General features: G+C 45.4%; 1 protein-coding gene across 4 annotated transcripts in view; it reads left to right on the top strand.

Annotated features, from left to right (window-relative positions):
- SBF2 (SET binding factor 2) overlaps positions 1–14,043 on the top strand; it is a 323,119-nt gene that overhangs the window by 185,591 nt on the left and 123,485 nt on the right. For all 4 annotated transcript variants that reach the window (XM_083164721.1, XM_083164720.1, XM_083164719.1 and 1 more), the window contains exons 10-14: positions 847–924; positions 2,089–2,202; positions 2,553–2,681; positions 5,521–5,622; positions 12,799–13,003. In XM_083164721.1, the coding sequence (XP_083020847.1) occupies positions 847–924; positions 2,089–2,202; positions 2,553–2,681; positions 5,521–5,622; positions 12,799–13,003 (628 nt within the window). The remainder of the gene's footprint in view (positions 1–846; positions 925–2,088; positions 2,203–2,552; positions 2,682–5,520; positions 5,623–12,798; positions 13,004–14,043) is intronic.

The following is a 14,043-nucleotide window of genomic DNA, read 5'->3' as shown; positions in this document are numbered from 1 at the left end:
AAGTCCCGGTACTAGGACTGTCTGTCCCATCATGCATCAGTCTTCCTTGTAAGTCCTGCTACTAGGACTGTCTGTCCCATCATGCATCAGTATCCCTTGTAAGTCCCGCTACTAGGACTATCTGTCCCATCATGCATTAGTCTACCTTGTACTGTCAGTCTTGCTACTAGGACTGTCTGTCCCATCATACATCAGTCTCCCTTGTAAGTCCCGCTATTAGGACTGTCTGTCCCATCATGCATCAGTCTCCCTTGTACCGTAAGTCCCGCTACTAGGACTGTCTGTCCCATCATGCATCAGTCTCCCTTGTACTAGAAGTCCTACTATTAGGACTGTCTGTCCCATCATGCATAAGTATCCCTTGTACCGTAAGTCATGCTACTAGGACTGTCTGTCCCATCATGCATCAGTCTCCCTTGTACTATAAATCCTACTGCTAGGACTGTCTGTCCATCATGCATCAGTCTCCCTTGTACTTTAAGTCATGCTACTAGGACTGTCTGTCCCATCATGCATCAGTCTCCCTTGTACCATAAGTCCTACTACTAGGACTGTCTGTTATTTGCAAATGATCTGCTTTATTTTAAGATTAGTTTAAAATTCCTAAACCGCTATCTAGGGAAAGGCCAAATTTCAGATAATGAATCTCATCCCAGTATTGACGTCCTGCTTATTTAGTAATATCCAAAGTAATTGCTGCAATTCCATCTTGTTGAAAGCAGGTCTATAAAATAACCTGGAGCAAGTGGTTCTGCAGCAGCAGTCATTTCCTATTCCTGATCAGGAACACAAATGTATCTGAGTAGTATAATCCCTCTGTGACAACATCTGTCCTTCTCCTGCCAGGTGCTACACCCTGATCTGGAAGTTGCAGATTACGCCTTCCCACCTCTGCGCACGTCTTTGTCTCCTATGAAAATGCTGGTAAGAACCTGCACTGATATTTGCACACATTTGCCCATCTTCGTCACTGCCACTGAAATATCTTCGATCCTTGTAAGCGCCTACACGGATCTAAGATATAGCCGGTTGGCAAAAACGTTTTCCAGAAATATCTTAGATCCTTACCTTCAAACCCTCAAGGAAATAATTTAATCGGCCATGATATCAATGGGCACTCTGTATGAGAAATGCATACGTTTAAAGGAGAGGTGACCAAACCTGTTCTGGAGATCTACCAACAGTCCTTGTTTTTCAGGCCACATGTGCATCTGTAGAATGTGTCGGTTAGGAATGATTGCAGCACATGTTTGAAAATATTTCAGCGAGTAATGACTGCACCTGTGCACCAGTTCTGGTGGGCTGGGAAATGTGGACTGTTGGCTGATCACTAGGTGTAGTTTGGCCACCCCTGGGTTAAAGTACGGCAATGGAGCAGGGTGAGTGTCCCGCTTCATCCTCTGCTGCCAGAGTGAATCTCCGCTATCTCATACCGTTATCGCCACTAACTTTTCTCCAGTCCAGAAATGTATTATCATCATAAATCATAATCTCACCGTAACTGACACAGACATAATATAGAGTCAGTGCGTAGAAGAGACCAAGGGCCTGATTCAGAGTTGATCGCTGTTGTACAAATTTGCAAGCCTTTCGATTGTTGAATGCGTATGGTTACAGTATGTGTGCGTGAGGCCAAACGGCGATTAATCTAATAGCAATCCCCTCGCAATTTGACTGACAGGAAGCCGTTGTTTGCTGGTGGTAAGCAGCCGTTTTCTGGGAGTGTCAGAAAAACCGCAGGCGCGCCCTGACGTTTTAAAGGAGGGTGTGGGTGACATCAGGTCCGGACTCGATCAGCCTGTCTCAGAGTTGTGGCAGGGCTTGTGTTCTGCACACTTGCACAGACTGGAAAAATGATTAGATGGTGAGTGAGTTGCAAATGGATTTGCATAGGGCATGCGATCCATCCACAGACTTCCACAGGGACGGATGTCACGCTGTCTGGGTGGCAGCTATCTGATCGCCCGTCAGTGATCATGTCTGAATCAGACCCCAAGTTCAGAGACAGGAACGTTCTCTAGTTTATCAGCACTCTGTGGTAGGTTGTGTAGACAGCACTTATGGTGAATGCTCTGTTCCCTCCCATAGGATAAAGAGCTGCGCGCTGTCTTCCTCAGATTGTTTTCCCAGGTATTTCAGGGATACCGTTCCTGCCTTCAGCTCATCCGGATACACGCAGAACCGGTCATACACTTCCATAAGGTAAAACATGTCTGGCGTTGGAATAGTTTGACTTCTGTATTTGTGTGTAGTAATGGAGGGGGAACGTCTAAAGGTGACCAAAGTACAAATGTCATGGAAGTACAGAATGTAACCTCCTACATCTAGCCGCCATACGCCATGAAGGAGGAGATGCCGGAAGCAGATAAGCCGGCAGGTTCCCATGCAGATATAAAGCCGGTTGTATTAGCCGAACGTGCTTCGTAATCTCCACACAATGCGGCTAGGACGCACCAGGAGACTGAACTGTATGGGGAATAATGTACAGCTCTGCTCTCTGTATAACAGGTGAGGTACGGATGTGTACTGACCATTGTTATCTGTCTCCACAGGCTGCATTCCTGGGCCAGCGTGGTCTGATAGAGAATGATTTCCTCACCAAGGTCCTGAATGGAATGGCGTTTGCAGGCTTTGTGTCGGAGCGCGGCCCTCCTTACCGGCCCTGCGATCTCTTTGACGAGGTACTGCACATGCATGGACTCTTCTGCAATATACAGATGTAGAGCCCCTAATCATTGCAGGGGCTGGCGGTCGGTTCTCCAGCCGCCGGAAGGGGATGCGCAGGCATGAGACGCATGCGCATCCCCTTCAACTGGAGCTGCCCCCGGGTCCCCGCCGCCTTGTCACTGGTTCCCAACGCCGTCCCCCACCTCCCCAACCATACGGTAACCGAGATGTGGTCAAATGGAGTGCCGGCTCGCCAGCGGGGCCATTCTGGCGAGACCCAGCGCTGAACCAGAGGGCTCAATGGAGTGCTCCACGGCGTTCCCTTAAACCAATCTAATTTACCTGCCCCTGTGCATAAACACACACCAGGGCCCATTTCTTTAAGAAGTCAAGTAACCATATGTGAGAAACCAGAGCACGCGGATGGGACCCAGAGAGAACATACAAACTCCACATCATGCTTTTATTGGGAGTTGAGCTCAAGATCTCGCTAAACACTACGACAGCTGTGCCGCCCAAGGTTTCTGCAAGTACTACTGGGATTACAGTAGATATGACCGGGGTAGTATGCCGCCAGTATTCCGGGACAGGAGCGACACCGTTACTTTTCCATAAGCTGCTGCTGTCTTTCTGAGACTGAGAGTGTTGCGCTGCAGATGTTGTTTTCAGTCATTACTCTGATTTCCATTAGTTGCTTTTATAATAAATTGGTACTAATTGGTTTCAGATGGGCCAGATTTGGTGCGCGGATATTTTCGAAGCATTTTCTTTTATACGCTATTAGCAACAGAAGTACTGTGGTTTGACGTTTCTGCATGTTCCTAAAGTGTTACAGATACAGAGAGACTGGGACAGTACAACCACCCTGATATAATTGTTAGTGTCTAAAGGTCCATACACACTGGGCGATTATGCTCAGTGTCTATGGACAGCGATGAGCACTCTCATCGCTGGGGGGGAAGCCAATGAGTGCATACACCCTAAGCTGCTTTCCCACTGCCCGGCGCAGTCAGCGGGGGGCGGATGGCTTTGCATAGCGCAGCACTATGCAAAGCCGTCCCCAAAGCCGCTCATCTGCTGGTAATACAAGCTTTCCCAGCGATGATGCGGGAGCCGGGCCGTACACACTGGGTGGCTTTGAGCTGAAAGCCGTCCAAACTTGGTGTTTTGAGCTGCTTTCAGCTCAAAATCACCCAGTGTGTATGGGCCTTTACTTACTTTATACCAGGCCAACCTGTGATTTTTCAGCTGTTGGGAAACTACAAGTCCCAGCATAGCCTGCCACAGTTGTTCCATTAAGGTATGCTAAAGCTGTGGCAGGGAATGCTGGGCTTCATACTGCTAAATCTAGTCTGGTTAAAATGCCCATTAATAATGTATAAATGTAAAAAACAAACAACCCCCAACCCCCCCCTACAAACTAAGCTTTATTGCTTATTTATACTTCTTTCAGACATACTGCCCGGGATTTTAAACCCGTCCAATCACAGCTTTTTAAAAATCCTGGGTCTCTTGCAGGTGCGTGGGACCCAGGTAGAGCCATTTGGATATACGCTAGTCCCGGGATTATACGTGTGCACATGAAAAAGAAATCCCAGGATTTTTGAGTACTGTATGTCTGAAAGGGGAAATTAATTTATGGGTACATTTTGGCATTGGTCCACATGGTCCATAAACTAAGATTTAATCTTTAGTTTTGCAGCTTAATATGTCAGGCATTTTAATGTCTTTGTTTTTCTGGATAAAATGCTGATTGCAAGTGGATAAAATAAAATTGAAAATAAGATTTATTTATGTCTTTTTTTAATGATTTAAGTAATTACTTAATTCCTGAGTAAATGTTGGCAGTAGCCCACTTGGATTTAATCTTTCGTTTTGCACCCTATAAATGTCAGACATTTTTTTGGATAAAATGCCGATCACTAATGTTTATTGAGAAAAAAAAAATTATAAAAAAAAAAAAAAGATTTATGTCTAATTGTGTTTATTTATTTAAAGATTTAATTAATTCCTTGGGAAATGTTGAAAGAAACCCGCTTGGTCCATAACTTGCACCCTATAAAAACACAGACATTTTAATGTGCTTTTTTTTCTGGATAAAATGCTGATCGCTATTGTATAGGAAAAAAAACTTTAGAAACGCAGATTTTTCTATTTCTTTATTATACTGTATTCCTAGGTGACCCACTTGGTGATTATCCCAGCAAACTCCAGACTTTGTTATTGTCATGTCAATCAGAACCTGCCATTATTAGCGGCCACATTCTATGTTACTGGCATTTTGCTGCGCATTCGGTATTGTAATGTCAGCAGCACAGGTGCGTTGTTCTGCAATAAGGATGCGCTCACTGTATTCCTATGTAGCCTGTGGCAGCAAGTACCGGTAAGCACTTCATTGAGCCTGCATAGCGCCCCTAGTGGCAAAACATGCTCTGACAGGGCTGAAGCTTGCGGTATTGCTGGATAATGCACCTCTACCAGTAGTAGCAGTTAGGACACAGAATGCATAGCCCAATGTGTAGACCAGTTTTCAATTTTTTAAATTTAATTTCAAAAGATAGCCTTTCTATATGTTCGCGATTGGGACTAGTTACTGTACCAGCCCATCAAAATTACAGAACAACAGTAATGTCAGTTTTGCTGTTGTTCGCGCCAGAATGGAGCAACATTTGCATTGTTCAATCAGGAGCCATCTAGTGGCCGCCAGCAAGCAAAACGCCTGAACCCCCCCTGTAGAGCTGAGGAGCAGATTTAGCCTTTTATTATATAGGATCCATGAAATATTTGGGCATTATCAGATGGTAGTGCCCCAGTCTATTGCCAGTGTATAATTGTCGCATTATCTGCACACAGCTGGTTTCCTACGAAGTTGAAAGAATTAAAGATGAAGAGCAGAGTGACGCCCAAGATATCCTAAAACGCGTGAAGGAACTTGCAGAGTGTCTCTTCAGAAACGTATGTACTGTGATCTTGCTTTCTGAACCAACACGTTTCTCCTGTTCTCTGCACTAGCTCTGTCTTAGAAGACAAAGCCACTTTAGTTAAAGTCATTTAAAAAAACTTACCCCGAGTGCCATATGACAGACCAAGGCAGCCCCCAAAGCTGATGGAGCTGAGAGCTGGAACCCTAGACCTTCCAGGTGCTTCTGTCGCAGTCGGTCCATATGTAGGTGGTTGTAGCGGATTTGAATTTATGAGTTTTTGTAAAAAAAAAAAAAAAGGGGGGGGGGGGGGTTAGGGTTAGGCATTAAGAGGGGAGGGTTAGAGTGCCGGGGTATGAAGTTAGGTTTAAGCACTAACTGTGAGAGTTAGGCCGCATGAAAGGAGGGTTAAGGTTGGGTGTTCTGGAGAAGGTAAGGATCATTACCAGACCCATTTCGGGATTCTATGAATTGAGATGCCTTGGCCGTTTTTTTACCATTGGCATCCCATCGGCAGGTCATCCATATGTATTTCACATGTAAATCCCCTGACACTGCTCACAGTACAGTCATTGGCAGCACAGGAGTGTGCCCTGCACTCGTTCCATCCATGACAAAAGACCTTTGTCACGACACCTTTTGCCCAAGAAAGACAACCAAGACCGATTACATATTGCTGGTACGTGGAAAGTAAATGTGTAGTAACTTTGTTAATGAGACCAAGCGGCTGCCGTTAGTTAAATGATAACCTGACTCAACGAAATGCTAAATATAACGATTTTCCCTAGTTACAGTCGTTGTGCAGAAGTCCCTGGAATAACCCATGTTGCCGACATTGGCAGATGGAAGGTTGACACGTGACTTGATGACTTTCGCGGCATAGGTCACCATGGAAACTAAGAGATAGATTTCCTAAAGATTCTAAAAAAGGACAACAGCACTTGACATTTTTAGAATCTTTACTTAATTTACCCCTATCGGTACACAACCATTACTAGACATTTTTGTGGCCAAAAAAAGCTTGAGCCTTGCTAACCAGTGAAACACTCGCTAGGGGGCCCGTTTTTCTGTAGAACACCCCTACTTCTATACACCAGTCCTCTTGCTCCATCATTTATGCACATATTTGAGAGCTCTTTTTCATTTAGACACCCTGGGTTGATAAAGAGTGGTAAACGCTTAGCCAATTAGCTCTTAACTGACATGGTACAGGTTGTGTATGAAAAATGACAGTTCGGAGCTGATTGGCTGGACTTTTATCACTCTTTATCAAGGGTGCGTTTATCTCTTTTTAGAGCTTAATACGTCTGCCCCATTATCCTTCATTTTAAATTGCACATTTCTTACTCGGGACCTTCAGTCGCCTCCTTCTTTATTTAAAGTACACATTACAAAATGCTGTAATAACCAAGATTCAAACCCATCACATGCTATATAGCTGTCAGACACCTTACTCATGTAGCCGTTTACTCCTATATGGGAAGTTTTAGATTATTTTGAAATGTATACCTTAATAAAGAAGTGTGTGGCTGAAGGTGCTTAGGGAAGTGAGGGGGAGATGGGGGGTGGGCAGGGGATGCCAGGGATTAAAGAGGAGAAAGTTGCAAGTGAGATTGATTAATACAGAAAATTGACGTCCTGCAGAACAGCGCCCCCTGTGTGGTCGCACATGTCAAGCCTCCCTAGTTACGTCCCTGTAACGGTGCACAATACAATGACTGTCATATGATCTATTAATACCATTTATTTGTCTCCTCATCCTACTAGAAATAACTATTGTATGTGTAATCTCTTGTATGATTGCCCAGATGTTTCTATTATTATTTATTGTCCCCATGTTCCAGACAGCTGTAACCCTCTACCTTCCCCTTCTATTTATTTTAATATTAATTGCTTTAACCCCTTCCCGACATTTGACGTATATATACGTCATGGCCGGGATGTACTTCCCGACACATGACGTATATATACGTCATGACTTTAAACTGTCACCGCGTCTAGGGACGCGGTGACAGAGGGACGATGTCTGCTGTCCCTGACAGCAGACATGTCCCAGCATGCCCAGGGGGGGCGGCGATGCCTCCCCCCCGTCGGCGATCGCTGCGATTGGCTGTTCAATGTGAACAACCAATCGCAGCGTTTTCCTGTGTTACCGGCGAATCAGACGCGAATCAGACGCTCGGTAACACAGGGATCAATCGCCGCCGGGTGTGAGGGGGTCACCGGTGATGACCACACCTCACCCCACCTGCCCCCAAGGCTGTGATTGGTCCGTCGGACCAATCACAGCCATGGCGCGTGATTTAAACTAACGGTGACTGCGCTGCAGACGCCATTCCGGTCTGGAATTGCGTGCAGAGCGGTCACCGGCCACTCTGTCGTGCTATACATACCTGACCCTTGCCTGATACTTACCTGATCACCGCTGATCACCGCTGGTAGCGTGCTGCCAGCAGCTGGATGCTTCCTGGATCTTGTGACTTCCTGTGTCCTGCTGCTGCAGTGTCATAGAGTCACAGATCGTGAGAGAGAGTGACAGAGAGTGACAGAGAGTGCTATATTTTGTGTCTGCTGCACCCCTTTTGTGCTGATCAGTATATCTGTGCTGATCAGCAACTTTTTGGGTTTTTTTTTTTTTTATATATATATACCTGTCAGTTGCACCAAAGGTTGTGCTGCCTGTGCAACTGACTGCTGCCCCCCATGCTGCCCCCCCTTTTGTGCTGATCAGTATAAATGAACTGATCAGCAACTTTTTGGGGGTGCAGGTTTTTTTTTTTTTATATATACCCTGGGGTCTTGCTAATGCCACATAGCACCCACCATTCATTCCACCAGAATCTGAGCTGCAAAATCCAAAAATCACTCCTTCCCTTCTGAGTCCTGCCATGCACCCAACTGGTATTTTTTGGTCACATATGAGGCATTGCCATACTCGGGAGAAATTGGGGCACAGATTTTGGGGTGCTTTTTCTCCTTCATACCTTATGAAAATGAAAAATTTTGAGCCAGAACTGCATTTTTGTGTAAAAAATTTAATTTTTCATTTGCACAGCCCAGTTGTATCAAAATTGGTGAAACCCCTGGGGGTTTGAAATGTACACTATACCCCTAGTTGAATTCCCTGAGGGGTGTAGTTTGCAAAATGGGGTCACTTGTGGGGGGGTTCCACTGTATTATAAAATATTATAAAATTGTAAAATCCAAATATCACTCCTTCCCTTCTGAGTCCTGCCATTTTTTGGTCACACATGAGGCATTGCCGTACTCGGGAGAAATTGGGGCACAGATTTTGGGGTGCTTTGTCTCCTTCATTCCTTGTGAAAATGAAAAATTTTGAGCCAGAACTGCATTTTTGTGTAAAAAATTTAATTTTTCATTTGCACAGCCCAGTTGTATCAAAATTGGTGAAACCCCTGGGGGTTTGAAATGTACACTATACCCCTAGATGAATTCCCTGAGGGGTGTAGTTTGCAAAATGGGGTCACTTGTGGGGGGTTCCTAACTTTTAGCATCTTATGGTGCCTAGAAACCTACATGGTGCCTAAAAAATAATCTCATAAAAAGGAGGCTCCAAAATCAAGTAGGTGCTCCTTCTATTATGAAGCCTGTGGTTTGGTCAACGTGCACACTAGGGCCACATATAGGATATTTATGAAAACAAAAGAATTGGGGGAATCAATTTTTAGTCACATTTCTTTAGTAAAATCTACTGTGTTCCTTAGAAAAATGTAGTAAAATTGAAAATCTGCAAAAAAAATGAAATTTTGAAATTTCACCTACACTTTGTTTTAATTCCTGTGAAACACCTAAAGGGTTAACAAACTTCCAAAATGCTGTTTTGAATACTGTGAGGGGTGCAGTTTTTGAAATGGCATCATTTATGTTGGTGTCTCACATACAAGTCCCTCAAAGTCACATCAGAACTGAACTGGTCCCTAAAAAAATCAGTGTTTGAAATTTTCTTGAAAATTTGAGAATTTGCTATTCATATTTTAAGCCTCCTAGTGTCCAAAAAAATTAAAAGGATGTTGAAATAATGATGGAAACATAAAGTAGACATATGGTCTATGTTAGTTATTAACTATTTTGAGTGGTATGATTATTTGTCTCACAAGCAGAAAATTTAACATTTTGAAAATTGCTAAATTTTCCATTTTTTTACGACATTTTGGTATTTTTCACAAAAAAACACAGACTGTATCGACCCAAATTTACCACTAACTTGAAGTACAATGTGTCACGAGAAAACAATCTCAAAATCACTGGGATAAGTAAAAGCAAAAAAAAGTTATCCCCACTTAAGTGATACATGTCAGATTTGAAAAAAAGGGCTCTGTCAGGAAGGCAAAAACTGGCTGTGTCAGGAAGGGGTTAAACTATTGCTGCAAATAATTAAAATACATCCTGGTAATTAATAGCAGAATATAGAACTTTAAAATTATTTCCATTTGCCATTGTTTAGATTTTCATGTAATTCTCAGCACATTGCTTTAGTGTGTATTGTATACAGGGCGCTGTACTGGGCTCCTCCAGTGTCCAAGTTGTGGACTTGTGCAGTCTCTCTGTTGCTGGCCTCGATCCATCTGCCTTATTATCTTTTATCTAAAGACCTTCTTACCCGAGTCTTATTACAAAGTATTACTGCATTATTATGGTCTACTTCTTCTTTATAATTAAGCGCAGTGCAATAAATTTGTAGTGTCTGCAGGTTCTGCTGGTGCATTAGCTGCACACACACAACAAGTGCATTATGAGGGAATTGGAGAAAATGCTGACTTTTTCTTAATGTATCCTAATTTCTATGCCACTGGTTTCAGTTCCCAACCCGACAGATAAACTCGACAGGCCTACACAGACTGCTGATATATATCTACACTACAACTGGCAGCACTTTAGTTACCCACTTCTACTATAAAATCCTCCTCGTTTTGTGGGGGGGGGGGGGTAGAGGAGGCACAACCTTCTGAGCACCCATCTTTCATGAGGTTCCTCCGACCTATAAATGTTTAGTGGTTTGGTTCCCCGCTCTCAAGACGTTGCAGCATCCTGGTATCAAAGATGTCAAGATAATACCAGTAGAGAGCAGTGTCATGCAATTGGAGAGTAGTGTAGTAGAGGGTAGTGTGACACCAGTAGAGAGTAGTGTGTTAGATAGTAGTGTGGTGGCTGCAGGTAGTGTAGTAAATAGTGTGGTGCCAGTAGAGAGTAGTGTAGATGAGAGCAGTGTGGTGCCAGTAGAGAGTAGTGTAGTGAGGGTAGCGTAGCACCAATGAAGAGCAGTGTAGATGAGAGTAACGTGAAGCTAGTAGAAAGTAGTGTAGTAGAGAGTAGTGTGGTAAATAGTGTGGCTGTAGTAGAGAGCATTGTCATAACGAGTAGTATGGCGCCAGTAGAGTATTGTAGTATAGCACCAGTAGAAAGTGGTGTAGTAGAGAGTAGTGTGGCACCAGTGTATTAGAGTGTAGTGTTGCTGTAGTAGAGTGTGGTGCCAGCTGAGTAGTGTAGTAGAGAGTAGTGTGGCACCAGTGTATTAGAGTGTAGTGTTGCTGTAGTAGAGTGTGGTGTGGTGCCAGCAGAGTAGTGTAGTACAGAGTAGTATGGCGCCAGTGTATTAGAGTGTAGTGTTGCTGTAGTAGAGTGTGGTGCCAGCTGAGTAGTGTAGTACAGAGTAGTATGGCGCCAGTAGAAAGTGATTTGTAAAAAATCACTATTGAATTATTAAAATGGAAAAAAGTCTAAAATCAGTGAGTGGTTTCTGTATGACTATGTATGGATGCCTGGTATTCCTCCCAACCATGTCCCAATGACCAGGTGCTCAAGCTGTTGATAACTAGAATTATTTTCATGTGAACCCTTAGATACTGTCCTGCCCTCCCCCTCTCTCTCTCTCCCCCCCCCTCTCTCTCTCTCTCTCTGTTATATGTCTTAGAATGTTAGGTACTTGTGTAGTTTCACGGCGTAGCCGCGCGCACACTCTGTGTATGAAACTTGGCAGCTTACCAGACGCTCTGTTTAACTGTGCGCGTGCTGCTCTAGCTGTTCTCAGCGCAGCGCGTGGCAGCTTTCCTTATGTAAGCTACGTTATCAGCGTAGCGCTGGGCAGCAGCAGCGCACGCTGCCCAGTGCTGACAGGTCACTATGGTACTTGTAGTTCCACAGTGAAATAGGCAGTCATGCGCACCGCTGACAACGGGGGCACGTAAACTGGACACCCCGGCAATTTAGACGCTAATGCGTCTACATCCACACTCCCTGAACTGGACACCCAGTACACTATTAAAGCTGTTCACAATGACACTAGTCGACGTAACAGCTGTCGACCTTGTTAATTCCACTATCCACGCCAACCCGAAGCGTGGCGAACGGCGGCGGTATGCGTCCTATGACCTTTTCATACCCCCTCTATCCACGTCGGCGTGGAGTTGAGAATAGAAAGTGCCGCGAGCCACCGAGCCCGAAGCGTGGCGAGCGAACGCGGATACCTTCACAGGTGTCCGCGTCCCCTCGCGGGCTTCACAGGTGTCCGCGTCCCCTCGCGGGCTTCACAGGTGTCCACGTCCCCTCGCGGGCTTCACAGGTGTCCGCGTCCCCTCGCGGGGCTCGCCACGCTTCGGGCTCGGTGGCTCGCTGCGCTCGACACACTTTCTATTCTCAACTCCACGCCGACGTGGATAGTGGGGGTACGAAAAGGTCATAGGACGCGTACCGCTGCGCTCGCCACGCTTCGGGTTGGCCTGGATAGTGGAATTTACAAGGTCGAAAGCTGTTGCCTCGACTATTGGCATTGTGGACAGGTTTTAATCATGTACCCCTAGACCCAGCTAAATCTAAACTCCCGGCTTCTTAGTGGCTTGCAACGCAACTGGATTTAGACAGTTTTGCGTCTGAATCCAGGCACCCCCCCCACGGTTTTTTACTGTGGAACTACAAGAACCACAGTGACCTGTCAGCGCTGGGCAGCGTGCGCTGCTGCTGGCCAGCGCTACGCTGATAACGTAGCTTACATAAGGAAAGCAGCCACACGCTGCGCTGAGAACAGCTAGAGCGGCACGCGCACAGTTAAACAGAGCGTCTGGCAAGCTTCCAAGTTTCATACACGGAGTGTGCGCGCGGCGGCGCCGTGAAACTACACAAGTACCGAATGTTATTATGCCCATTTATTCTCCCACATCATCTTTATTGTACATGTGCATCATATTTTGTTTAGGAAAATCCCAACCCACACATGGCATTCCAAAAAGTTCCGAAGCCGACGGAAGGATCACACTTGCGGGTCCACATCATGCCCTTCCCAAAGATTAATGACCTCAAAGTCCAAGAGCTGATCCAAGAAGGAGTCCACAAAAGCCAGAATTCCGCATTGGCTGGTAGACTTGAGAAGAAATGTGTTGTCCCGGCCGGTTCCGCTGTCGGTAGGTCTTCCATGATTGGGGCTCAGCTCACATTTGTCTTATTCACGATAGATGCTCACCCAACTTCCATGCTGTAATGCTGCGGAATCAAACTACAAGTATTTCCAATGGATTCTAAATCATTAAGGCAGATAGAAATCCAGGGTGCCTGGGTAATATAGACCTGTCCTTTATGGTGGTTAGAGAGAACCCATCAGTTGTTATCTCCCTTCCAGGACACAGTGAGCCTGACTCAGTTCCTGCTTCCTATTAGTGGCCTGTTCTAATACAAAGGAAATCTGAGATTTGGGTTCTATAAAGAACAAGCTATTAGTCCATGATCAGGAAACTCTCCTGGGGGTAATTCCAGGGAAACCATGTAGTTTAGCAGATATAAATGCAATTTCTCAGCCCTGCCGATTATCGGACGAATGCGTGTACTCTGAGTGCATGCCTGAGCCATCTGTGCAAAGGCAGCAAGCGATGGCTAGTTTGATTGACACCCTGCGGCCATTTCAGAGCAAAAACTCTGCATTTTCTGGGAGCGCCCCTGAAAACACAGGTGTTCCTTGGCCGTTAGGAGGGAGGGCCACTGACATCAACAGCATAAATCCTGGCTTTCCCCTATATACATGGCTGCAAACTAATTAACTTGTGCAGCGTGGCGTTTACCTGATCGCAGCCCACCAATTAGGTTTGAATCGGACCTTCTGTGTGTAGTCATTGCACTCTGCAGTTAAATGCAGGGACCTGGCCCTGGGGATTTCCGATGTTTTATGTTTCACGTCTGTGCTAAGCATTTACAGGCATCATTCACAGTATGTAACTAGGGACGGCAGGTGACCGGTATTGTCCTGTGCTGTATCCATCTCCCAACCTCTGGGAAATGAGGTTAGATCCGGCCGCTCAGCCACATACTGTCCCCTAGCTGTGATAGTATCACTATATTAACCATTGGCGGATCCAGGGGTGGGGCAAACTGTGGATCAGCACCAACTGCCAGTGAGTCCTGGCCAGCATTGTTTGGCAGCAGTTGGGGTGGCAGTTGCTGCCTCCCATAT

Source organism: Crinia signifera, chromosome 11 (genome assembly GCF_055691185.1).
Source record: "Crinia signifera chromosome 11, ASM5569118v1, whole genome shotgun sequence".
NCBI classification, from domain to species: Eukaryota; Metazoa; Chordata; class Amphibia; order Anura; family Myobatrachidae; genus Crinia; species Crinia signifera.
The sequence above is the reverse complement of the archived record's forward strand: the minus strand, read 5'-3'. Positions and strand labels throughout refer to the sequence as shown.